This window comes from Phacochoerus africanus, chromosome 9 (genome assembly GCF_016906955.1).
Source record: "Phacochoerus africanus isolate WHEZ1 chromosome 9, ROS_Pafr_v1, whole genome shotgun sequence".
Taxonomy (NCBI): domain Eukaryota; kingdom Metazoa; phylum Chordata; class Mammalia; order Artiodactyla; family Suidae; genus Phacochoerus; species Phacochoerus africanus.
In genome coordinates, this window is record NC_062552.1 from 34,005,628 (window position 1) to 34,031,157 (window position 25,530).

At 46.9% G+C, this 25,530-nt stretch overlaps 1 protein-coding gene across 1 annotated transcript; it reads left to right on the forward strand.

Annotated features, from left to right (window-relative positions):
- The first annotated feature begins 4,331 nt into the window (after positions 1-4,331).
- PIM1 (Pim-1 proto-oncogene, serine/threonine kinase) lies at positions 4,332-9,902 on the forward strand. Its single transcript, XM_047796167.1, has 6 exons — positions 4,332-4,825; positions 4,934-5,040; positions 5,146-5,196; positions 5,281-5,647; positions 7,209-7,385; positions 8,382-9,902. Exons 1-6 carry the CDS (start codon positions 4,744-4,746, stop codon positions 8,537-8,539), a joined length of 942 nt encoding a protein of 313 aa, XP_047652123.1. The 5' UTR covers positions 4,332-4,743; the 3' UTR covers positions 8,540-9,902.
- Positions 9,903-25,530: the final 15,628 nt, after the last annotated feature.

The window sequence follows — 25,530 nt, forward strand, 5'->3', positions numbered from 1 at the left end:
TTTATACCTTCTAAGCTACTCCTTTTTGTCTTTACCTATCAGGAACTGTAAAATCTTTGTGTTCAGTGCCTTCAAAAAATATTGATTATTTTTACTCAGATTGTCAGTACTCAATGTGTAAAAAATCCAAAAATAAATCTAGGTTATTTTTATTTCTTAAAAAAAAAGAATTGTCAATGAATTTAAATATACTTTATTGGATAATAAAAACTCTTTCTTTCTCCAATCTTGCTGAGAAACTGGAAGCTGACTAAAGATTTATAAACTTGAAACAAATGTCACATCTTATCAAGGACAAGAACCAGTTCTAACTTGACTACATAGATTTCCTGACTGTTCTAAAGTTGGGATATTCTGGATTTCCTAGCTGTTCACCACTACCATAATTCATAATTATTACAACTTAAAAAGGAGGCTTCAGCCTTTTTAAATTTAGACTCTTTCATGTCTTACAGTTTGTAGTGGATTTTCACATATATTCTACACATACGAAATGCATGTGAAATTTAGATTTTACTAAATGAGCTTGCAACTGTTGAGGTAATTGGAGATGTTTTAAGATACAGAAAGAAGTGTATTACAACTAATTTTCTCCAAATTTCCCCCTTTTTATTTCACCGAATAAGGAGAAAGTAAGATAAACACAAATGGTAAATTTTTCAAAATTAAACTTTAAATTTAAAAATGAAATAATTCACTAAAAAATTTTTAAAAATAAAGATGTAATAAATCTTTTTTTAAGAAGAGAAATAACAGGAGTTCCCGTTGTGGCTCAGTGGTTAACAAATCCGACTAGGAACCATGAAGTTTCGGGTTCGATCTCTGGCCTCACTCAGTGGGTTAAGGATCCAGCATTGCCATGAGCTGTGGTGTAGGTCGCAGACACGGCTCGGATCTGGCGTTGCTGTGGCTCTGGCATAGGCCGGTGGCTACAGCTCTGATTAAACCCCTAGCCTGGGAATCTCCATATGCTGTGGGATCGGCCCTAGAAAAGACAAAAAAGACCAAAAAAAAAAAAAGGAGAGAAATAGCAGATTCAGATCCAAAATATTTCCATCCTATTAACTGCGAATAGCTTGTAGGGAAAAGTTATGTAGCCTTAGTTATAGAAGTACATCAACTAGATTCTGGGGTACTTTGAAAAATAATATATAGGCATCCCTTTCAAACTCCTAAACTGTGATTATAGACATCGCTGAAGTCATTCTTTTCACAATGACTGGATTAAATCCATATCAGGTAGAATAGGAAACCACATAGGATTAATTTGGCCACTGCTCAAATTAATATGAACAAATTCTCCCCTTTCCAGAGAACTGTTAGCATAATCATGGCCTTTCTTTTTCCAAAAGCGTTTGTCATTTAATTATTAGTGTAGTGTTTCTGATTCTTTGTTCAAATCTTTGAGATGGCACAAGCTGTGCAAGATTTTCTTTTTACAGCCACAGTTTGATGTATCAAAACATCAAGTTCCTTATCTTGGAAGAGTAACTTTTAATGCAAAACATACCTGAATGTTTAATAATTATCTTTAAAAGCAGTTTTAAGTAAATAAAAGCTCTTTGCCTGGCAAGGTCCATGTTTTGTAACTTCCAGCTGTGAAGTGCCTACCATATAAAGCAGACATATTAAATGTTAATTACTTTAGCTCTTACTAATTAAATATTTAGCCCTACAAAGATCTAGAGAAAGTGAAAATGATTGAACTTGATTTAATGTATATGATTTTGAATCACATTCTCTCCAAACAGGATTAAAATCAAACTAGCTAGCATTTTATCTTTGAAGCCTTCAAGGTGCAAGACCATCCCAAAATTCTTCCTTTTAATCATCATTGTCACAATCATAATCAGCATCATTGACTTCATAACTAATATTTATTAGAATCTCACTCTGCGCTGGTCTGTGTCTTACAACAGCCCTAAAATGTAGGTGCAACTGTTATCTCCATTCAGTGTAAAGCTTAGAAAGGTTAAGTAACTTGACGAACGTCACATAACTAGATTTGAAAGCAAGGTAACTCAGTTTAAAGGTTGTTCCTAACCTTTATATTGTCTGTGCCATTTTACTTTGCTGAAATTTAGTCTAAATTGACTTTTATAATCATGACCTTTTTTGTGGGGACCCATTTTAGTCTTTCCCTTCGTCAACAATCATTGGACAAAGTATTCATTTAAGGAATAGGGAGAGAAGATATAAATAACTGAAAAGTTAATAAAGAGATTTAAAAAAAAAAACCCTAAAAAACGTGCGGTTGTCAAAGTGGAGTAGATGGGTAATTTCATGCTTGGAGTTTGTTGGGCAATCTGGGGTGGAACTAGAATTGTGTTCTCAAGTCGGCAAAGGCTTTAAATAAAAGAGGGGGAATTCTCAGAGCAGGTTGACTGCCTCTCCAAAGGCACAAAGTCTAAAGTGCTGCGTGAGTGGGAACAAGGGAGAATGGTCCAGTATGGCTTGTGAAAGGAAAGGGAAGGTAGAGGGGTTGGAAATGGTGGTCACATAAATTTATACTTGTTATCTTAGTATCAAGGACAGTTTTGGATGCCAATAGAAGAAAAGCTTTGAATACTCTGGAGTTGAATTTGGGTCATTTCATCTCTTCCTCCCTTAGCTGTTGTATGACCCTGTGTCATCCTATTTATGTTTCATTTTCCTGTCTGTAAAAAAGGGAATAATTCTTGTTCCCTTGGGTTTTCTCCTAGTCATCAAAAATGAATGAGTTAGGCCACAGTACACAAACAAAAGGGAAATATGTAATATCTTATAAGATAAATTCATAAAAGTTGTGAAACAACTGGGTGTCTTTATAAAACAAGCACTGTAGGAAACTTTTAATGAAACATTTAAACTCTTTAATGCCAGCAGATACACAGATCCACGGACTTCCTCATTTTTCCTTTAAGTGGCTGGAACTTGAAAACAATTAAAATAGGATGTAGTTAGCTTTCAATTATTTAGGCTCTGACATTTCAATTTATGGATTACATAGAATTCTAATTTACTCATTTCACACGTCGTTATCAACTCTACATGAAGTTTAAAAGGACAAAGGATGAAAGTCAAATTGGTCAGTTTTCCGTGTTATTTCCAAGGGGGGGCAGGGAAAGGAGGGGCATTTCCTTTGAGTCAAGAATCGGGGGCTGCTAATAATTGCTAGTATTGCCTGACTGGTAATAACAGGCTGATGAAAAGGTGAATACAACGCGAAAGCTGATTAAATCAAGCGCGCCCTCCCACCCCGCTTTAGATGAGGAATTCATCTCTCGCTCCCGCCCTCACAGAAGGGCTGAGACAGCATCTGGCATCACAATACTAACATTTGTTTCGTGATTTCCTCTTTACCGGGCACTCTGACACACATCACTGCTTAGGAATCAGGATTCACTGGAACCTTTCTGCATTTTAAAAATAAAATCTGCTAGGGGATTGGGGGCTGGGGAGCTGATCTTTTCACGGGCTGTGACAACCGCGATCGGGACGCCTCCCCCGAGTGAGCGGAGCTCTCCCCATTTTATTCCGGGCCTGTGACACCTCCACTCCCTGCGTGAAGCCGCTGTGACTCACATCTTGCAGATCCTTCGCGCCCCACGCGCCCCCAACACACAAACCCCGGAGGACCCAACTCGAGCCCACAGAGCGTGATCAACCAGCCCAAGCCGACTTGGAGGTCTCACGTCTGAGTCACACAGAAAGACCACCCTCGTCGGCATCCCCCCACCCCCCCACACACACGGTCCCTCACACCCCGGCGCGCCGGCCGCCTGGCCTCCCCGCCTGTCACACCAACGCCCGTCGTCTCTGCGCAACTTGTTATGCTCCAGCTCGAGCCCTTGACCCAAAAACCCCGAGAAACGAAGAGCCGCAGAGCCGGCCTCGGGCGGCCTTTGATGGCTTTGTTATTGTTTGGGTTTGAATCGATACGCCCCTCCCCATCCTTCCTCCCTGGCTGCTAGACACCCAGCTCCCGCCTCCCATCACGCCCCGCGCCCCTCCCCCTCCATTTTGGCGCCTTTTCCTTCCCGCCACGTCGTGGCGGCGTAGAGACCATTCTGACCGCGAGAGCAGGGCGGGGCGGGAGCGGGGCGCGCCGTGTTATGCAGATAGGTCGGCTTCTGGTTGGCTGGAGATGCGCCGGCGGGGGCGGGGCCGGGGTGCGGCGCCGGAGCGCGCGGGGCGGGGGCGGAGGGGAGTCGCCCTGTCCCGCCGCTTCCCCACCCCCTCTCCTCCCTCCGCTGGCCTGGCAGCCCGGCTCCCCGCCTAGGCCTCCCGGAGAGGCCCCGCCCCATCCCCGCCCGCCCGCGCGCCCCCCCGCCGGCGCGCTCCGCCCCTTTACTCCTGGCGGCTGGGCGAGCCGGGCGTCTGCTGCAGCGGCCGCGGTGGCGGAGGAGGCCCGAGAGGACTTGGCGGCAGCAGCGGCGGCGGCGGTGGCGGGACCGGCAGCAGCAGCAGCTACAAGCTCCCTGTGCCGCGGCGCTGCCGCAAGAGTCCCACGAGCCGCCCACCCCGCCGCCCTCGGCGTTGCCTGACCCCGCCGGCGTGTCCGCCAGTCTCCAGCCCCGGCGGCGCCCCCAGTCGTCCTCCGACTCGCCCTCGGCCTTCCGCGCCAGCCGCTGCCGCAGCCGCAACGCCACCCGCAGCCTCACCCCCAGCCGTAGGCACAGCCACCGGCACAACCCCAACCCCAGCTCCTGCTGCTGCAGCTCTTCCAGACGCAGTCCCTACGCTTACACCCTGGAGGTTGGGATGCTCTTGTCCAAAATCAACTCGCTTGCCCACCTGCGCGCCGCGCCCTGCAACGACCTGCACGCCACCAAGCTGGCGCCCGGTGAGTGCCCCCCCCAAATCGTGGATGGAGGGGCGACTGGACTTCCCAGGGTGGGAGCTGGGGGCACCCGGGCCGGCACTGAGTCCTCTGTGACTCCCCCTTTCCTAGGCAAGGATAAGGAGCCCCTGGAGTCGCAGTACCAGGTGGGCCCGCTACTGGGCAGCGGCGGCTTCGGTTCGGTCTACTCAGGCATCCGTGTCGCCGACAACTTGCCGGTGAGTGGGCGCCCCACCACGGGGAGGGCGCTCCGGGCAGGGGGGCGGCAGGGTGTGTTTGGCTCTGACGAGGGGACCTAACAGACTCTCTGGGGGGCTTTCCAGGTGGCCATCAAGCACGTGGAGAAGGACCGGATTTCCGACTGGGGAGAACTGGTGAGGGAGCGACCCCAAGGATGGGTGGGGTGAGGGGCACCCTCCGACTCCCGCCCTAACGCAGCCCCCTTGCCCCTTCTGCAGCCTAATGGCACCCGAGTGCCCATGGAAGTGGTTCTTCTAAAGAAGGTGAGCTCGGGCTTTTCCGGCGTCATTAGGCTCCTGGACTGGTTCGAGAGGCCCGACAGTTTCGTCCTGATCCTGGAGAGGCCCGAGCCGGTGCAAGACCTCTTCGACTTTATCACGGAAAGGGGGGCCCTGCAGGAGGAGCTGGCCCGCAGCTTCTTCTGGCAGGTGCTGGAGGCCGTTCGCCACTGCCACAACTGCGGGGTGCTCCACCGCGACATCAAGGACGAGAACATCCTCATCGACCTCAACCGCGGCGAGCTCAAGCTCATCGACTTCGGGTCGGGGGCGCTTCTCAAGGACACCGTCTACACGGACTTCGATGGTGAGCCAGGCCTTGGGGGAGCTGCGCGGGAGGGAGCTGCCCAGGTGATTCGGCCTGGCCTGGAGGCCTCCACAGGCTCCCCTCTCCGGCCCTTTGTAAAGGTCATCGGGCCGCCTGGCTCGATGCTAGCAGGGGTGGGGCGAAAGAGAGCTTACCAGCCTAGGAAAGCCGGCGATTTCAAGCCAGCAGAACCTGTAATGTTTCTGGCATGATTTTATTTTTTGAGTGGAATTCAGTGGGTTCCAACCTTTCCCGATGAATAAGAGGTTGTGGGCAACCGGCCGTAGCCCAGATTTCTGAAGTCTGACCCAGTTTCCTCGCCAGTAAAAGGATAGGAGGGGGGAAGGAGGAGAAGAGAGCGGGAGAGATGAAAATTGATGCCGGTTTTGTAATTTTTGTTTTGTCTTACAAGGGACTTAGTTTTCGGTAAGGTAGTTTTAGAGCTGCAGTTAATTTCTCTCCTTTGATCTGGGAAGGATAAGGAATAGAAACAGTAGTTGTGCTGAATAATTCGTTTTGTTTATTTAATTTTGGGGGGTGTTGTAGGGTGAGGGAATTAGGAATGAATGTTGTGAAATAAGATCTCTTGCTGGTTAGAGAATTAGTTGGGTGTCTCCGCAGAGAGGATGAAAACCTATCCTAGGGAGGGGCTTGGAGCGGGTCCTTTTAGAGAAGATGGAATGGAGAGCTCGGAGATCAAAGCACAGGAGGGTGGGTCATCATCTGAGCGGCTTAACCTCACCAACGACAACCTTTCAAAACTTGTGACTGGGGCTTGTGGTTTGTGTTTATTTGCCCTTGGAGGACGCTGGGTTGGGCTGTATTTTTTTGTATTTAACAGTTAATGGCTGGTCCTCCCCGTTTTTTTTTTTTTTTTCTTTGAGTCTTTGCTGCCCCCTGGTGAGCACCAGCGGGATGGCCTCCACCTTTTTTTTTTTTTTTTTACAACTCAAAGTTTGTAAACAGGAATCACGTGGTCTGAAGCCAGCCCTGCAGCTCTGTCTACCTTTCCCTTGTGGGGAGGAAGGGGTGTGGGTGTCTGCCTCTGTGTTCAGAGGGTGGGGAGGACAGCCTCTCAAAGGGCACCCTGACTTAGGATATTGTGCAAGTGTCCTTGCCTGCATCACATCAGAAGTGAGACTCACCCTCACCCGGCTCCTGGGCAAGGATGTTTAATGCAATTTGAGGCTGGTCTGTGGAATAACTCCCTTGATTGTGCAAACCTTCATCCCCTCTTTCTGTGGCGGGTGGTCCTGCCACACACAGGCCTCAGGGTCTGTGGCCAGCCCTGTTTGTTTCTTGGAGCTGTTTGTAAAGAATTTCAGCTAATGGTCTGGACGGTGAGGGTAGGTGGAAATGCTTTGGGTTGGAGAGTTGCCATAAGTTGCTCATCCACTCCCTTTAGCCCCAAGGCCAAAACAGGAGTTCACCCAGCTGCTGGGAGAGGAAGTAGCGTAGTGGTTGTTTTGTTTTTTTAAGAGTTACTCAGCAGACCTCTCAGCTGCTTTGTGTTTTATTTTTGCTAAAAGCGTGTTTTCCTTCCTATTCCCCCGGCTCTCAGGAACCCGAGTGTATAGTCCTCCAGAGTGGATCCGCTATCATCGCTACCATGGCAGGTCGGCGGCGGTCTGGTCTCTGGGGATCCTGCTGTACGACATGGTCTGCGGAGATATTCCCTTTGAGCATGATGAGGAGATCATCAGGGGCCAAGTGTTCTTCAGGCAGAGGGTCTCTTCAGGTAACTTCTGGGAAGTGCCCCCCCCCCCATTTTTTAATCTTTTTAGGGCTGCACATGTGGCATATGGAAGTTCCCAAGCTGGGGGTCCAATCAGAGCTGTAACCACTGGCCTGCTTCACAGCCACAGCAACGCAGGATCCGAGCCGCGTCTGTGACCTAGATCTGCACCACAGCTCGTGGCAACACCAGATCCTTCATCCACGAAGTGAGGCCAGGGATTGAATCTGTGTCCTCATGGATCCTAGTCAGATTCGTTTCCACTGAACCATGACAGGAACTCCTTAGGAAGCCCATTACTGAGGAGAAGCAGGAATTACAAGGCTCTCATCCCGGGGGACAGTCTTTGAGTTCTGAAGGGCTTTGCTCTAAGATACTGGACCCTTGGCTTAGGATTCTAGGGCACGATTTACCCAGGAATCAAAGGGTGTGCATTTGCGGGTGCCTTGGCGGGGGGTGGGGGGGGGGGTGTCAGAGAAAGAGCTCTGAGAATTTTAAGACAAAAAAGACCATTTAGTTCCTCTGAAAGGAACTTAAAAAAACCTTTCAGAGAATCCTGATCCCTCAACCCCTGGCTGTTGGGCCAAAGAGTGAAAAATTAAGGGCTCCCTGAGCCTTCTCCATTAAGGCAGGGTCTCTGAGTACTGTGGTTCCAGTGACCTCATTGTGGGTGGAGTTCGTATTTATAAGCCAGTAGGTGAATTGAATCACCTCGTCACGTCTCATCAGAATCCCTTGTCATCATTCTTCCTATTTCTAGTGAGTGGGTGTCGTGGGAAAGGCCCTAGCTATTGAAGTTTGAAAACCACAGGCTTAAGAGGGGAGCTGGGTTTTTTTAGCTGAAAGCAGACTAGAGGAGCTAAATGTTACTCATTGAAGAATATGAGTTCTAGAAAGGGCAAGGTCTCTGTTGGATCCCTGGCGTGCCGGCCTGGAAAGATCTTTGCATTGCAAAAAAACAAGTTGAGTCATTCATAACCTCTATTTTGCTTTCTCCAGAGTGTCAGCATCTCATTAGATGGTGCTTGGCCTTGAGACCATCAGATCGGCCATCCTTCGAAGAAATCCAGAACCATCCATGGATGCAGGATGTCCTTCTGCCCCAGGAAACTGCTGAGATCCATCTCCACAGCCTCTCACCAGGGCCCAGCAAATAGCTTCTCCGGCAGGTTCTCCCCTCTCTGTCAGATGCTCAAGGGAGGGGAAGTGTCTGTTTCCAGCTTCCCGAGTACCAGTGACACTTCTCTCCAAGCGGGACAGTGCTTGATACAGGAACAACATTTACAACTCATTCCAGAACCCAGGCCCCTGGAGGCTGCCTCCCAACAGGAGGAAGAGACTCCACTCCAGGCGTCCTAGGCCTCAGCTCTTCCCATAGATGCTCTCCTCATCAGCGTCCAGCATCGCTGGACTCTGCGAAGTCCCGGGGGTGGGGGGTGGGAGTGGGTCAGAACCCTGCCTTGGGACTGTTCCCTTCCCCACGAGTTCTGCTGAATGCCGCCATGGGTTGGGTAGGGGGAAATCTGGTTGGGGTGGGATAGGACTAGCACCATTTTAAGTCCCTGTCACCTCTTCCAACTCTTCTGAGTGCCTTCTGTGGGGACTCCGGCTATGCTGGGAGAAATACTTGAACTTGCCTCTTTTACCTGCTGCTTCTCCAAAAATCTGCCTGGGTTTGGTTCCCTCTTTTTCCTCCACCCCTCCTGCCATCCTTCATATGAAAGGTGCCATGGAAGAGGCTACAGGGCCAAACGCTGAGCCACCTGCCCTTTTCCCACCTCCCTTAGTAAAACTCCCAAGTGAACTGGTCTTCCTTTTTGGTTTTTACTTAACTGTTTCTAAGCCAAGACCTCACACACACACACACACACACACACACACACACAAATGCACAAACAATGCAAATCAACAGAAACTGTAAATGTGTGTACAGTTGGCATGGTAGTGTACAAAAAGATGATAGTTGATCTAATTCTTTTTTAATTTTGCCTTTAAGTTATTTTACCTATTGGGTTTTTTTTTGGTTTTTTTTTTTTTTGAAAGATGCGCATTCTAACCTAGAGGTCAACGTTATGTATTTATTTATTTATTTATTTGGTTCCCTTCCTGCTCCAAGCTTCCACAGCTGCCGCCATAGTTTTCTTTTCTCCTTTCCTCCTCTGACTTTGGGGACATTTGGGAGAGGGCTGCAACGCTTGCTGTTTGTTGGTAGGGTGATGGGACTCGGGCGGGACAGCTGCTGCAGCTCCCTGACTGCTGCGGGGCCCCCCTCGCCTGCTTCCCCAAGTGGGTCTGGGTTCCGTGGGTGATGGGGCCGGGGCGTTGCTGACGTGTACATAGGATAGTCTATATGAAAAGCAGTTCTGGATGGTGTGCCTTCCGGATCCTCTCTGGGGCTGTGTTTTGAGCAGCATGTAGCCTGCTGGTTTTATCTGAGTGAAATACTGTACAGGGGAATTAAAGAGATCTTATTTTTTTTTTTTATACTTGGCATTTTTTGAATAAAAACCTTTTGTCTTATTTGTGGCTTATGTGTTGTCCATGCAGAGGCATGCCGATGTGCCTTGATTGACCAACTCTGGTAAATGCCAAAATCTTGCCTGGGAGGAAAAAGGGAACTTTCAGCCTAACTCTGGTTACCTTCAATAGGAGTTCTGGGATAGTTGCCTTTCTGAAATGGATGTACAGCCAAAGGATAGGTGGGCCACTCTTGCATGGCCAGAGGCCCCATGAAATCCCAGCCTCTTCCCAGTACAGATTCTATTCAAGCTAGGCTGATAACATGTACATAGCTATTTCCCAGTGCTAGTCAGATTTCATGAAAATAGCCACTGGTGACTACCAGCCGTGGGATTGTAGAACCTTTCCATCATGGCTGAGAGTTGCATTGGACAAGGCTGACTAGAGATAACAAGAATCTTAAACTACCAGTTGAAGCTTTTTTCAGTTGTCTCTCCTGCTAGTGAAACATTTTGAGCAAGTACCCTTGATACTGTTAACAGGGAAACTACGTCACTCTTAAGTTCCTGTTTCAAGTTCCCTTCACCTTTAGTGTGGGGTTTAGTCATTGATGATAGTTGATGGGTGGAAACGCTTTTTTGTTTTTTGGGGGTTTTTTTTGTTGTTTTTTAGCAGAGCTTCTCTCTCCAGTGTACTTGAGAGGAAGGGAGATGTTAGCCCTGCCATTTTCTTAACTGCTTGTGCTGGGATAATTAGCATTTTTAGTCTGTGGTTTCTTTGCAGGGATCTATTTAAGCCCCTTGTTAATTTTGTGAGAGTTGAGCTTAATCGGACCCATGGATCCACTTAGTGCATGTGGCCTGCCTAATCCCGAAAACACACTGGAACGGTACCACTGCCATAAACATTGGTTTCTTATTTGGTTTTGGCTGTGCCTGCAGCATACAAAAGTTCCTGGGCTGGGGCTTGAACCACATCACAGCAGTCAACAACGCTGAATCCCCAACCGCTAGGTCACCAGGGAATTCATGGTTTTCTGTTCCTTTAGGAGCATCGGTAGTAGCTTAAAACGGTTTTTCCTTCTCTGTGGGTCACCTTCCATTCTCCCCTTGGCACGTGTGGCCACACCCTTTGGACGCTGACCTGGAAGCTGGATGCTGTCTTGGTGTCCACAGGTCCAGGCCACAGTATTGCTCACTCCTCATCTACCTTTACCTTAGCCCAGCCCCCATGTGGCAGCAGGAGAGGCAGGAAGGGGGGCTGATTGTCTCAGTTCCCCTTTTCTCTATCCTGACTGCTCTTCCCAGGCCAAACACAGAGAAACTCCTCATCTCTTGAAATGTGAGGGTTGCATGCCTCATTCCTTCCCGTAAAGTTGACATTTGGCTCAAAAGTTCCTCCAAACTTGTAACGAAATCTATCAAAGCCCCACCCTTCTTTCCCTTGAAGTGAGTTTCTGGCAGTTTCCCCATCCTCTGTTGAGACTGGTAGGGATGATAGAAACTGTCTCTTTGAAAAAGAGGGCAAGATACTGGGTACAAGGTTATTAGAGGTCGTAGAGGAAGGGGGAAAGACCATGGTCTCTTCTCTTGGGCAGTTTAAAACCTAATGTGGGTGTTCCCTGGTGGCTCAGTGGACTGGGGATCCGCCATTGTCACTGTGCCATTGTCACTGCTGTGACGTGGGTTTGATCCCTGGTCGGGCACTTCTGCGTGCCATGGGCGCAGCTAGTAAATTACATAAAATAAAATCTAGTGTGGAAAAGGCATCAGATAACTAATATGACTGTGTGGCCACAGGAATGTGGAGGGAAGCTGGGGTTAGGGTATGACTTGGAAATCAGCCTGAGATCTTGCTAATTCCATCATTACTTACCTGGATGCCTTGGGCCTTACCACTGCTGAGACTAATCTCTAAATAGAGATGTTCCTTGATTGGATTTTTAAGAAAATCCAATTAAATAATGGGTGTACTTATATGCAAACAAATGTTGCCTCCTGCTTAGGGATGTTTATTATGTACAGTAAAAAATCAGGGAGTTCCCATTGTGGCTCAGTGGGTTAAGAACCAGACTAATATCCACAAGGATTCAGGTTTGATTCCTGGCCTCCATTCAGTGAGTTAAAGGATCTAGTGCTTCAGTGAGCTGTGATTCAATCCCTAGCCTGGGAATTTCCATATGCTGCAGGTGTGGCCCTGGAAAAAAAAAAAAAAAGTCCTAAGAAATACAGGGCAATACATTCCCAGAGTCATAATGGTGGTTATTACCTCAGGGGAAGAGGAAGAGAGGTTCTGATTTGGGGAGGGGTCTCTGCACAGAGGCCTTGAGCTGTCTGGGCAATGCTTTATTTCAAAAACCAGATGGTGAAAGAGTTGCCATCGTGGCTTAGTGGTTAACGAATCCGACTAGGAACCACGAGGTTGTGGTGTTCGATCCCTGGCCTTGTTCAGTAGGTTAAGGATCCGGCGTTGCCGTGAGCTATGGTGTAGGTTGCAGACGCGGCTTGGATCCCGTGTTGCTGTGGCCCTGGTGTAGGCCGATGGCTACAGCTCTGATTAGACCACTAGCCTGGGAAACTCCATATGCCTCGGGAGTGGCCCAAGAAAATGGCCAAAAAAACCCCCCCCAAAAAAAGATGGTGAAGATTAAGGTGTTTGCATCATTCTTTGTAGCTTTTGGTTTGTCTTAAATATTTTATGATAAAATTTTTAAAGTAATGAAAAAAATGTGTTCTTGGAGTTCCCATTGTGGCTCAGCAGTAATGAACCCGACTAGGATGCTGGTTCGATCCCATGAAGATGCTGGTTAGATCCCTGGCCTCACTCAGTAGGTTAAGGATCCAGGCTTGCCATGAGCTCGTTGTAGGTTGTAGACGTGGCTCAGATCTTGTGTGGCTGTGGCTATGGCATAGGCTGGCAGCCACAGCTCTGATTCAGCCCCTACCTGGGAACTTCCATATGCCTTGCGTAGGGCCCTAAAAAGACCAAAAAAAAAAAAGGTGCTTATCACAAAGGAGGCAGCAGATGAAGTTATTATTGCCCTTGGCTGAGCTGATCTGGGAAGGCTTCAAAGAGGAGGCAGCATTTCAACAGGGCTCTGAAAATACAGCCAAAGCAAAGAAATCCAGAGGGGCTAATGTTTCTTCTGCTATTAGACAAGGGATCAGCAAACTCCAGCCTCCTAACCAAGTCTGATTTTGTATGGCCTGTAAGCTAAAACTGGGCTTTACATTTTTAAATGGTTGAAAAAGACTGAATGAGGAATAGTATTTCCTAACAGGTAAAGAGCATATGAAATTCAATCATCAGCGCTAATAAATAGAGCTCATCCATTTAGGAATTGTCCATGACTGCTTTCATGTTGCAATGGCCAAGTTGAGTCCTTACGACAAAGACCTTATGGCCAGCAAAGCTGAGCGTATTTACTATCTGGCCCTTTACAGAAAAAAGTTTGCAAACTCCTGCATTAGACTGTGGTCCCATTGATTCATCTGCATGTTTTATAACACTTAGCAGTAATAGCTAACGCTTATTCAGTACCTGCTATGCGTCCAGCATTGTTCTGCATGCTTTGCATGTCTTAATCTCACGGCTCTCCATGAGGGAGATGTTATTCATCCCCATTTTGCAGATGGGGAAAACCGAGATGCAGAGCAGTAAGCACCTCGTCAAAGGTCACATACCTAAGGACTGGCCGGGTTAGAATTTGGACATAGATGGTCCATGCTCATTGCCACTCTGCTGCAGTGCTACTTAGTAAATAGCTGGGGGGATTCGTCAGCTCAAGTTTCCTTCAGGGCCCAGAATCTGGATGGAGGTCAAGGCAGTACTTCCCAGACTCCAGAGAGTCAGGGACGCCCTTCTGCTCTGTGGAAATCTTCATTATTGGCTCCAGGGAGCTACCCTTCTGCTGGGCCTGGGTGGGGAGGAAGAGCTGGAGGCGGTAAAAGGGGGAGAGAGGAGATGAGGCGGTGGTTAGGGGTGGGGCGAGGGCGCATTTCTTGTAAATGTTACTCAGCTCCCTCAACTGCTCTGCTGGTTCTTGGAAACCCTTACCACAAAGGACCCATCGAGAACAGTGTTAAGGCAGATATGGCCTCATCCCCCAGTTCATTTCCGGCCCGGCCTTGCGCTAGTAACCCCGTCGATTGCCAAGAGCAAGGTTGCAGTGACCCCTCAGTGTTGCTGCGGGAGGAAGTACAAAAATAAGCAGAACTAGGGTCAAGCAGAGAAGTCTTTATTTTTATTTATTGTAACAGGACATCCGATGTACAGAACTGGATTAATCATAACCCTTGGTTCATCCTTGATCCAAGCATGGCCTGCTGTTATTATTATGTTATACTGGGTGGTGAATCCACTACCCAATTCCAGAGAAAACATTAACAATGACGCCCATCTATACGATCCTTTCTCCCAGATATAAACCAACATCCTGAATTTTGTGTTTAGCATTCTTTTACATATTTTTCCTCCTTCCTTCCTTCCTTTCTTTCTCTCTTTTTTTCTTTCTCTCATGTCACATCCAAGGCATATGGAATTTCCCAGGCCGGGGATTGACTCCAAGTTGCAGCTGTGACCTACGCTGCAGCTGCATTAACACCATATCCTTTAACCCACTGCACCAGGCTGGGGACTGAACCTGTGCCTCCGCAGTGACCTGAGTTGCTGCAGTCAGATTCTTTTTTTTTTTTTTTGTCTTTTTGCCATTTCTTGGGCCGAACCCATATGGAGATTTCCAGGCTAGGGGTCGAATCGGAGCTGTAGCCACTGACCTACACCACAGCTGCTGCAATGTGGGATCCGAGTGGCATCTGCAAACTACACCACAGCTCATGGCAACGCCAGATCCTTAACCCACCGAGCGAGGTCAGGGATCAAACCCATAACCTTATAGTTACTAGTCGGGTTTGTTAATCACTGAGTTCCCAGTGATTACTGGGAACTCCTGGAACTTGCTCTTTTTACTTAACATTGTTTTAAAGATTTATGCATGCTGTAGCATGTGGTTCTTTTTCACTCTATAATATTCCATTGTATGGACAGGCATTTGGGTTGTGGTCTGTGAGGTGGGCCTTTTTTTTTTTCCCAAGCAGTGGCTTGAAGCAGGATCTCAGTTTTCAGACTAGGGATTGAACCTGGGCCATGGTAGTGAAAGCACCAAGTCCTAACCATTAGACCACCAGGGAACTCCCTGGAGGCTAGTCCTTAGAGGCCCTTTGGGTTAAATTGATCAGGAAGTCAGCACAGGTATAGCCCTTGCCCTATACCCCAGGGTGAGAGCTAGTGACCATGGAACCATTCCAGATTTATCCACAAATCACCTACTGTGCCATGCTGCAAACACTGAAAACTCCTTTTTCACGTGTGAGTAGAGAGAACCAGGCTTTTCTCAGGGCTCAACGTGATGTCAGTGAATAGGCAAAGTGCCACAACAAAGCAAAGATCTGACTGTTGCCTGGGTTCCAGGGAGTTCTATGATCTGGCATGTGTTGTGTATGCAGTGTGGTGTGCTGTGTGTATGTGTGCAAATATGTGTATCTGTGTGTGGTGTGTGGGGTAGGGGTGTTGGATTGTGTAGGTATGCGTCGTACTGCTGTATATACACACTCATTCTTGGAGCTACTACTTGCCTCTGCACCTGGACTCTGTGACCTGTCTGCCTCCTTCTGACCTTTGCCTGGGTTCTCTCCTCTGCTCCACCCCCTTCTCTCCAGCCCCCTTCATCTCTTATCTTACTCAGAACCCTCCTCCCATAACCACCCACCCAATTCTCTCTCTTCCTCTTCCCAGCTCCTCCTCTCGGTGGACCTTCCCCAGACACCTTTGAGAGCCCATCCTTAGGTGACCTCCTTGCAATCTTCATAAAGTTGCTGGCCCCTCCCCTGGTTTCCTAGACCCTGGTTTGCCTTGGACTCTCCTGCCGTTTGGGTCCACTTTCCTCTGCCTCTCCTCGCCCTTTAAACGCGGGTGTTCTTTCCTTTCCTTACCCCCAGGCCCTCTCTGTTGGCCAGGATTCTGGCAGGAAACAGATGGCTCACTCTGATTGGGTCGTGCCAGGATAGTGTGAAAAAGAACAAAGGTGTGGCCCAGGTGCTGGGAAACTGCACGGGGCGGTGCTGTACCCCTGGGCTACCAACAGTGGGCGCACTTCCTGGCTCAGGCCTGAGGGCTGGAGGAGAAGGAGCCGGCCTGACCTGGGCTGTAACCTTCATTCCAGAGAAGCAGTCAGCCCGGGCTAATCCCGCGTGCGGGGAGCCAGAGAAAGAAATGCCCCTGCTTCTGTCTTCCCACTCTCTCACCTCCTACCAGGGCCTCCTAGGGGCTGATTCCAAGTGAAAGCCAGAAGGCAGGGAGTCTGGTGTGATGGTCCACGTAGGTCGGCGTTTCCAGGCGCTGAGCAAGCTGGAGAAGGGTGGAGCGGGGCTCCGGAGGCCCCGGGAAGACGCGCGGCACAGCCTCTGCAGGACCACGCCTCCCTCACCGGCTTCGCCGACCATCTTCGCCAAGCCGATTCCCGTAGCACCAGCGCAGACCTCTCTCCTAAGTTCAGGTCTGGAGATCAGTAGCCTCCGAGATGCCACTGTTCCAGGACCCCAGGAACTGAATATCACTTGTGCACCTGCAGGACAATGATGGAATCCCACCTTGCTGCTGCTCACCTCTCGGCTCCGCTCAGGAAGTTACTGAGAAACACAGATGCCCACATCTTTCTTTTTTCTTTCTTCCTCCCTCCCTCCCATCCTTTCTTCCGGCCAGGGATGGAATCCAAGACCTCTGCCACAGCTATAGCAACACCAGATCCTTTTTTTTTTTTTTGTCTTTTGAGGGCTGTACCCGCAGCATATGGAGGTTCCCAGGATAGGGGTCTAACTGGAGCTACAGCTGCCGGCCCATGCCACAGCTACAGCAATGCCAGATCCGAGCCGTGTCTGTGACCTACACCACAGCTCATGGCAACGCCGGACACTTAACCCACTGAGCGAGGCCAGGGATCGAACCTGCAAACTCCTGGTTCCTAGTCAGATTCGTTTCCACTGTGCCACGTCGGGAACTCCCAACATCAGATCCTTAACCCACTGCACTGGGCCAGGAATCAAACCGGTGCCTCTACAGAGACCTGCCAGATCATTAATCCACTGCACCACAGTGGGAACTCCTCACATATTTTCTAAGTGAAAAGAATTTTTTTGCTTATAAAAATGATACATAATTAGGAGTTCCCATTGTGGCTCAGCTGTAAGGAACCAGACTAGTATCCATAAGGATTCAGGTTCCATCTCTGGCCTCGCTCAGTGAGTTAAGGATCCAGCGTTGCCATGAGCTGCAGTTTAGGTCATAGACACAGCTCAGATCCTGAGATGCTGTGGCTGTGGCATAGGCTGGCAGCTGCAGCTGCAATTTGACCCCTAGCCTAGGAACCTCCATATGTCATGGGTTCGGCCCTAAAAAGCAAAAAAAAAAAAAAGACACTATTAAAATTTTTTTTTAACTTTTATTTTTTCTTTGGCTGCACCCTTGGCATGTGGAATTTCCCAGGCCAGGGATCAAACCCACACCACAGCAGCAGCCAGAACCACAGCAGTGACTACCAGATCCTTAACCTGTTGAACCACCAGGGAAATCTGATACATGTTTTTTAGTAAAAATAATAGTACAAAGTGAATTAAAATTATATGATGCAGGAGTTCCCATTGTGGCGCAGTGGAAAAAAATCCAACTAGTAACCATGAAGTTACAGGTTTGATCCCTGGCCTTGCTCAGTGGGTTAAGGATCCGGCATTGCCCTGAGCTGTGGTGTAGGTCACACGTGAGATTCGGATCTGGCGTTGTGGCTGTGGCTATGGCTGGCAGCTGTAGCTCAGATTTGACCCCTAATTTGGGAACCTCCATATGCTATGGGTGCAGCCCTAAAGAAAAAAAAAAAAAATTATATGATGTAATCCTACCACTCCAGAGAGAAATGCTTTTAGAGAATCCACATATATATACACACACACACACATTATCTATATATAATTTTATAGAATAGAACTCATATTCTTGGTAACCTATTTTTCTCCCACTTAACAATGTGCTATTAAAATGTTTCCATTTCAAAAACTGTGGATAACAGTCATTTTGGTATGGCCATAGTATGAATGTACGTTATTCATTTTGGTTCCAATTTTCCACCATTATATATGAAATATTCTATTACCAGATAAGACTTTGGACAGAGATGACTCATTGCCTATGTCAACATCTATTATTCTTTTTTTCCTTGGTAACAGAACCTCTGATTTTTAGCTAGTCATATAGCCTTCTTTAAGAATAAAAACTAGGAGCTCCCTTGTGGCATAGGGGGGTTAAGGATCTGGCATTGTCACCACACCCTTCCACAGGCCATGGGCAAGGCCAAAAAAAAGAATGAAGGCTAAATCCCTCAGATTACCTTGCAGCTAGCCGTGGACACACGACCAAGTTATGTCCAATGTAATGCAAGCAAAAGTATTGTGAGGGAGTTCCTGTTGTGGCTCAGCAGTAATGAACCTGACTAGTATCCATGAGGATGTGGGTTCGATCCCTGGCCTTGCTCAGTGGGTTAAGGATCTGGTGTTTCTGTGAGCTGTGGATCAAATCTGTATCCTCATGGATACTAGTCTGGTTCTTTACCACTGAGCCATAACAAGAACTCCCTCTCTCATTTTACTTTATGGCAAGCTTTTGCTGTTTCACCAGAAAACTATTTTTCCCTTAAGTTACCGATTTTTTAAAAATGTGTGGTCATAAAGTATATTTTCATTGTATCTTGGAGACCAATGTCTGCCCTCTCACACCCCAGGACAATTTTGTACAATTTTATTTTATTTTATTTATTTATTTATTTTGCTTTTTAGGGCTGCACCTGCTGCATATGGAAGTTCCCAGGCTAGGGGTCAAATCAGAGGTACCACTGCTGGCCTACACTACAGCCACAGTGGTATGGGATAGGAGCCACGTCTGCGATCTATACCACAGCTCACAACAATGTCAGATCCTTAACCCACAGAGCAAGGCCAGGGATTGAACCCACATCCTCATGGTTACTAGTCAGAGTTGTTTCCACTGCGCCACGACGGAAACTCCCATTTGTACATTTTTATAATACACGTCAGTTAAAAAGTGTGATTTGAGTCGTTCCCCCTGGGGCTCAGTGCTAACAAACCCAACTAGTATCTATGAGGATGCAGGTTATATCCCTGGCCTCACTCAGTGGATTAAGGATTCAGCATTGCTGTTGCCGAGAGCTGTGGTGTATGTCGCAGATGCCGCTCTGATCTGGCATTGCTGTGGCTATGGTGTAGGCCAGCAGCTGCAGCTGAGATTTGGCCCTAAAAAGAAAAAAAAAAAGTGAGATTTGATATCAAGCCAAGTCTCATTTATTTACTCATTTATTTATCAACCCGTGGAAGAAATGATACGGTAATATGAATAACCTAAAATACAGGTAAAATATATATTTGGCTCTCGAATGAGTGCCTTAATCTAACACATTTTCATTGATGGAGAGAAGAGGGGAATGAACATTACTTTTAAAGCTAACTTTATTGAGCGATCATTTGCGTACAGTAACTAGCACCTATTTTAAGTGCACGGTTTGACGTGTTTTGACAATTGTACACACCCATGTACCAACTACCACAATCAAGATAGAGAACATTTCCACCCTCTCAGAAGTTCCCCAGGCCCTTTGCAGCTGATTACCCATCCCACCCCACCAGCTCAAGGCAACCACTGATCTACTTTCTATCACTATAGATTAGTTTTGCCGGCTCTAGAATTTCATTTAAATGGTGTTATACAGCATGTCATTTCTGAGAATGACCATTTATTGGGTGCCTAGCATGGGACAAACACTTTACAAGTATACAATCACTTCCCCTTTAGAGATGCAAACACCAAGACTTAGACGGTAAGTAATTGGGGAGTTACTAGTGTGGCTCAGCAGTAATGAACTGGACTAGCATCCATGAGGATGCAGGTTCAATCCCTGGCCTCGTTCAGTGGGTTAAGGGTCCAGCATTGCCACGAGCTGCGGCGTAGGTCACAGATGGCTCAGATCTAGTGTTGCTGTGGCTGTGGTGTAGGCCTGCAGCTACAGCTCTCATTCTACCCCTAGCCTGGGAGCTTCTGTATGTCAGGGTGCAGCCCCCAAAAAAAAGAGAAAAAAAAAGAAATTATATAGTTTACCAAGGTCACATGGCTCATATAGTCATCCCAGGTTTGGTTTCCAGGACTTCCCTCAGGGATGTGCAAATCCCTTTTATATAACAAGAGTATTTGCATGTAACCTACACACATCCTCCCCTATATTTTATTTATTTATTTATTTATTTATTTATTTATGTATTTATTTATTTTTGCTTTTTAGGGCCCCACCTGCGACATACGGAGGTTCCCAGGCTAGGGGTCAAATCGGAGCTACAGCTGCCGGCTTACGTCGCAGCCACAGCAACGCAGGAATCGAGCTGCGTCTGCAACCTACACCACAGCTCACAGCAATGCCAGATGCCAGGCCCACTGAGCGAGGTCAGGGATCGAACTGCAACCTCATGGTTCCTAGTCGGATTCATTTCCGCTGTGTCACAACGGGAACTCCCTCCTCTATACTTTAAATCATCTCTAGATTTAAAGAGATTTAGGTAGCCTCATCTACCTAGTATGATGCTAATACTATGTAAATAAGTTGTAAATTCAATGTAAATGCTATCTAAATCGTTGCCAGGGCAGCAAATTCATGTTTTGCTCTTTGGAACTTTCCAAATTTTTTTTCCCTCAGGTATCTTCCACCTGCAGTTGCTTTGAATCCTCAGAGGTGGAACCTGTGGATCCAGAGGGCTGACCGTAAATGGCAGAGGAGAATTCTAAGTTTATGTGTCTCCAAGTTTAGGGTCCTCTTTACACCTGCCGCAGCTCTGAGTTTTACAGAGGCCTTATAAGATGACCGTGTTAGATGCAGATGTATGGTCAAGATTTACAGTCTTCTGAAAAGATGAGAGTAAGCCACAGGGAACCATCGGAGAACAGACAAAAAGATACATAATGTCAAATATATATTGTAACCAAGCACCAAAAATATGTTGCCTGCCTTGTACAGGTACAAATAGCCTCGGGAGACCTAAGAGAATGTTGGCTAATGATGTCATAGCAGGATTGTCTGTCCCCCTAGGCATTTACTTCAGATGAAATCTTGGAGTTGAGTTGGGGGAATCTGACTCAGAGGGGCGAGATCGCAGGTCTTCTTCCTTCCTGTCTGGTCAAATCCGTGTTGGAATCTGAAGTTCAGAAAATCGTAATTTAATAAGGCAAATGCAGAGTGCACAAATCCCAGAACAGTAGCACGACCGTGGCAGCTGGGGGGTTTCAAGGAGTTTAAGGACATGTTACCAGAAGAACAGACGATTCTCCAGCTTCTATAGGGTCATGTTGCAAAAGTTTGTTTGTGTATCACTTGTTTGAAATTCAACACATCTTTCCAGAGAAACCGCATTACACATGGAGGTTGGGCTCTCAGATCTGCCCTCAAATGCTGAGTTAACACATGAGGTGGCTGAAACACTATACAACCGCTATGAAAGCAGTACTGTGGCAATTCTAGAACTCAGACAAAACAGTGGGTTGTGGACTCATAGACAGCTAACCCTGTTGTCTAGACCTCCCTCCTACCTGGTACAGGATCAGCCCCCTGAACCCCTGTCTGTAGGTGTTCTACTTGAGCTGAGTCCACCCTCCTTGCAAGAGAGAAAATCTTCCTTATTTCAAGCTGAAGCTTGTCTTCTGCTACTTTTCCTTCCTTGGTCCTAGCTCTACTCTACATGGAACCCATCCCTCTCCCATGTGACCAGGTTTCAGAGGGTATTTGGGTGTTCATTTTACCATTCTTTCTTTTTTTTTTTTTTTTGTCTTTTTGCCATTTCTTGGGCCGCTCCCGCGGCATATGGAGGTTCCCAGGCTAGGGGTCTAATCGGAGCTGTAGCCGCCAGCCTACGCCACAGCCACAGCAACATGGGATCCAAGCCTGTCTGCAGCCTACACCACAGCTCACGGCAATGCCGGATCCTCAACCCACTGAGCAACGCCAGGGATTGAACCCGCAACCTCATGGTTCCTAGTTGGATTCATTAACCACTGCGCCATGACGGGAACTCCCATTTTACCATTCTTTCAACTTTTCTTTTGGTTTGAAGTTTTTCCTAATACAATGTCACAGGAAATTTTTGAAAAAAAAAAAAATCCAAGTAAGTGTTTTCTCTCTAAAATTGAAAAGGACTGGGTGTTCCCTTTGTGGCTCAGTGGTTTAACAAACCCGACTAGGATCCATGAAGACGGGGGTTTGATCCCTGGCCTCGCTCAGTGGGTTACGGATCCAGCATTGCCGAGAGCTGTGGTGCGGGTTGTATATGCGGCTCGGATCCTGCATTGCTGTGGCTTTGGCGTAGGCTGGCAGGTATAGCTCCGATTAGACCCCTAGTCTGGGAGCCTCCATATGCTGTGGGTACTGACCTGAAAAGCTAATAATAATAATAAAATAACTAAAGTAAAATAAACTGGAAAGGACTGAAGATACTAGTCAAGAAAAATTATTTGGGGAGTTCCCATTGTGGTGCAACAGAAATGAATCCGACTAGTATCCATGAGGATGCAGGTTCAATCCCTGGCCTTGCTCAGTGTGTTAAGGATCCCAAGTTACTGTGGCTGTGGTGTAGGCCAGCAGCTGTAGCTCCGATTTGACCCCTAGCCTGGGAGCTTCCACATGCTGCAAGTTCAGCCCTAAACAGGAAAAAAAAAAAAAATTTGAGAATTCCCATTGTGGCTCAGCAAGTTAGGGACCCTACCTTGTTTCTGTGAGGATGCAGGTTTGATCCTTAGCCTCGCTCAGTGAGTTAAGGATTGGCATTGCCACAAGCCGAAGTGCAGTTCACAGATATGGTGTTGCTGTGGCTGTGTTGTAGGCTGGCAGCTGTAGCTCCAATTCAGTCCTTGACCAGGGAACTCCCATATGCAGCCATAAAAAGGAAAAAAAGAAAAAAGAAAGAAAAATTATTGACCTACTTAAAAAAGAAAAAAATGTGACTACAAAGTATCCAGCTAATCAGACATCTGTCAGGGGTGAGGAAATGGCAGAAGAGCCAGGCCACTTCAATACCTTTGGTCCAGGATATTGTACAAAATATTTGAGATTATGTCAAAGAAAGTATGGGGGGGGGCTACGTACATAGAAGGTGTTAGAAATACTGTCAATTTCTCAGGAGTTCTCGAGGTGGCGCAGCGGAAACGAATCTGACTAGGAACCATGAGGATGCGGGTTCAATCCCTGGCCCCGTTCAGTGGGTTAAGGATCTGGGGTTGCCCTGCTCTGTAAGTCGAAGATGCGGCTCGGATTCCGCATTGCTGTGGCTGTGGTGTAGGCCGGCAGCTGTAGCTCCAATTCAACCCCTAGCCTGGGTACCTCCATATGCCATGGGTGCGGCCCTAAAAAAAGAGAAAATACTGTCAATTCTTGTCATTCACAGTAGCTGTGTTCTATAAAGTTCCTGAAAACTTGCTTCATCTTATTTTATTTATTTATTTATTTATTTAGGCCATGCCCTCAGCATGTGGAAGTTCCCAGGCCAAGGATCTTCCAGAGCCACAGCAGTGACAACACTGGGTCCTTAATCCACTAAGCTACTAGGGAACTCCTGCTTCATCTCATATAATATACATTACTGACTCATTCTCATTGAACTCATGCCCAACAGCCCTCTAACTCATACCTCAGGGAAGTTTACAAACATATATTTTCTCTGTAACGCATGTTACAACCTTCTTGCACTTAGGGACGCTAGATAGCGCTTCAATACGACACTTGGGGGCAGTTTTAAACAGCAAAGTCACCAACAAAAAGCATAAAAATGCAAAAAGCATGACACTAAATATACCATAAAGGACACTTGTTTATACTCTGATAGCTGATATAAGAAGGCAGTGTCACCTTGCCTCACCTTAGCTGGCAATGTTGAACAAGTCATGCATGGTGGGTGATACATTTTAGGACAATTTGCACAAGGCTACATTTACCATGAAAGCACTGCGAGTATTGGTTTGGGGGTTATGAATATGGTTTAGCCAGAAGGCAAATTCACAAATACATAATCCGTGAATAATAGAGATTAATTGTATCATGATATGGATGGTTGAAGTCTTTGGTGATTAAGGAGTTTTTTTTTCTTTTTTTTACACTGAACCTTTTTTTTTTTCACATACTTTTTTTCTTTGAGAATCATGAGAACAGCAAGGTAGATGGTTTTATCCCCATTTTATAGATGTTGAGGGTGACAAGACTGTTGCGGGGCAGAGACAAGAGTGGAACTAGGTTGAAGTTACGGCTCAGTGGGTTAAGAAGCCGACTAGTATTCATGAGAATGCAGGTTCGATCCCTGGCTTCACTCGGTGGGTTAAGGATTTGGCATTGCCACAAGCGGAGGCAGAGGTCACGGATGCAGCTCTGATCTGGCGTTGCTGTGGCTGTGGTGTAGGCCGACTGCTGCAGTTCCGATTTGACCCCTCGCCTGGGAACTTCCACATGCTACAGGTGTGCCCCTAAAAAGCAAAAAAAAAAAAAAAAAAAAAAAAAGTAGAACTAGGTCTGTAACCTTTTGTGCACTCTACGTGGGTTTTAGTTTCAGTTACCGCAAAGTGTAATTATTTAAGCCTACTCAACCACCACTCAGTTTTGAAACCTTCAAATTTCTAGTCATCTAGATACTCAGTTAATGAAGTCATTTTTTAGGAAATTATTTTTTATTATTTATATCAGTATGGACTCACAGATATTTATTTTATTCCGTGGGTTAGAAAATCCAATTCGATTGTTACTTTCTTGTTCAAACTGTTCCAGCTTTAGCCACTGGGAGCACTTTCAGGTTGGTTCCTGTGTCCTCTCTCCTTGTTTGGAGCAGTACCTAGTCAACACTGTATCAGCATAAATGACCATTTATCTATATATTTCTTTCGACTAAGCCGTCAGCTCCTAAAGGGAAGCTTATATCTCCCTTGGCACAGGTTCTTTGTAAAAGACTGGCTCATAATAAAATTGACAGAAGACTGTAAATCAACTATAATTTTTAAAAAAAGATTCCAGGAGTTCCCTTCATGGCTCAGCAGTAACAAACCCGACTAGTATCCATGAGGACACAGGTTCAATCCCTGGCCTTGCTCAGTGGGTTAAGGATCCAATTCCGGCGTTGCCATGAGCTGTGGTGTAAGTTGCATACAAGGCTCAGATATGGCTGTGGTGTAGGCTGGCAGTAGCAGTTCCGATTGGATCCCTAGCCTGGGAACTTCCATATGCAGCTGGCAAGGCCAAAAAAAAAAAAAAAAATTTAAATAAAGAAAATTAAAAATAAGAAGTAAAATAAAATCTCCTTCTGGGGCGGCGGGGGGGGGGGGGGAACTTGCTCATAGTAGCACTCCACAAGTGTTGACTTTGGCAAATCACCTGGAAATCTGTACCAGTATCATTTCCATTTCTGGATAGCCGTGGGCTAGCAAATCAGTGAACACCTAGCCAAATGTAACCTACTCAGGGAGACATAGCCAAAGGAAACCAAGCCTGCCACATCCATTCAAATCTTTGAGCAATTCAGCAAGCATGGTAGATAAAGGGAAACTTATGAACTTGTTT

Bases quoted from the DNA above. Each gene is read 5' to 3' on its own strand.
- PIM1 (XM_047796167.1), top strand. From the start codon at position 4,744: ATGCTCTTGTCCAAAATCAACTCGCTTGCCCACCTGCGCGCCGCGCCC. The intron at 5,648-7,208 runs GTGAGCCAGGCC...CCCGGCTCTCAG, and splicing joins CGTCTACACGGACTTCGATG to GAACCCGAGTGTATAGTCCT. The intron at 7,386-8,381 runs GTAACTTCTGGG...TGCTTTCTCCAG, and splicing joins CAGGCAGAGGGTCTCTTCAG to AGTGTCAGCATCTCATTAGA.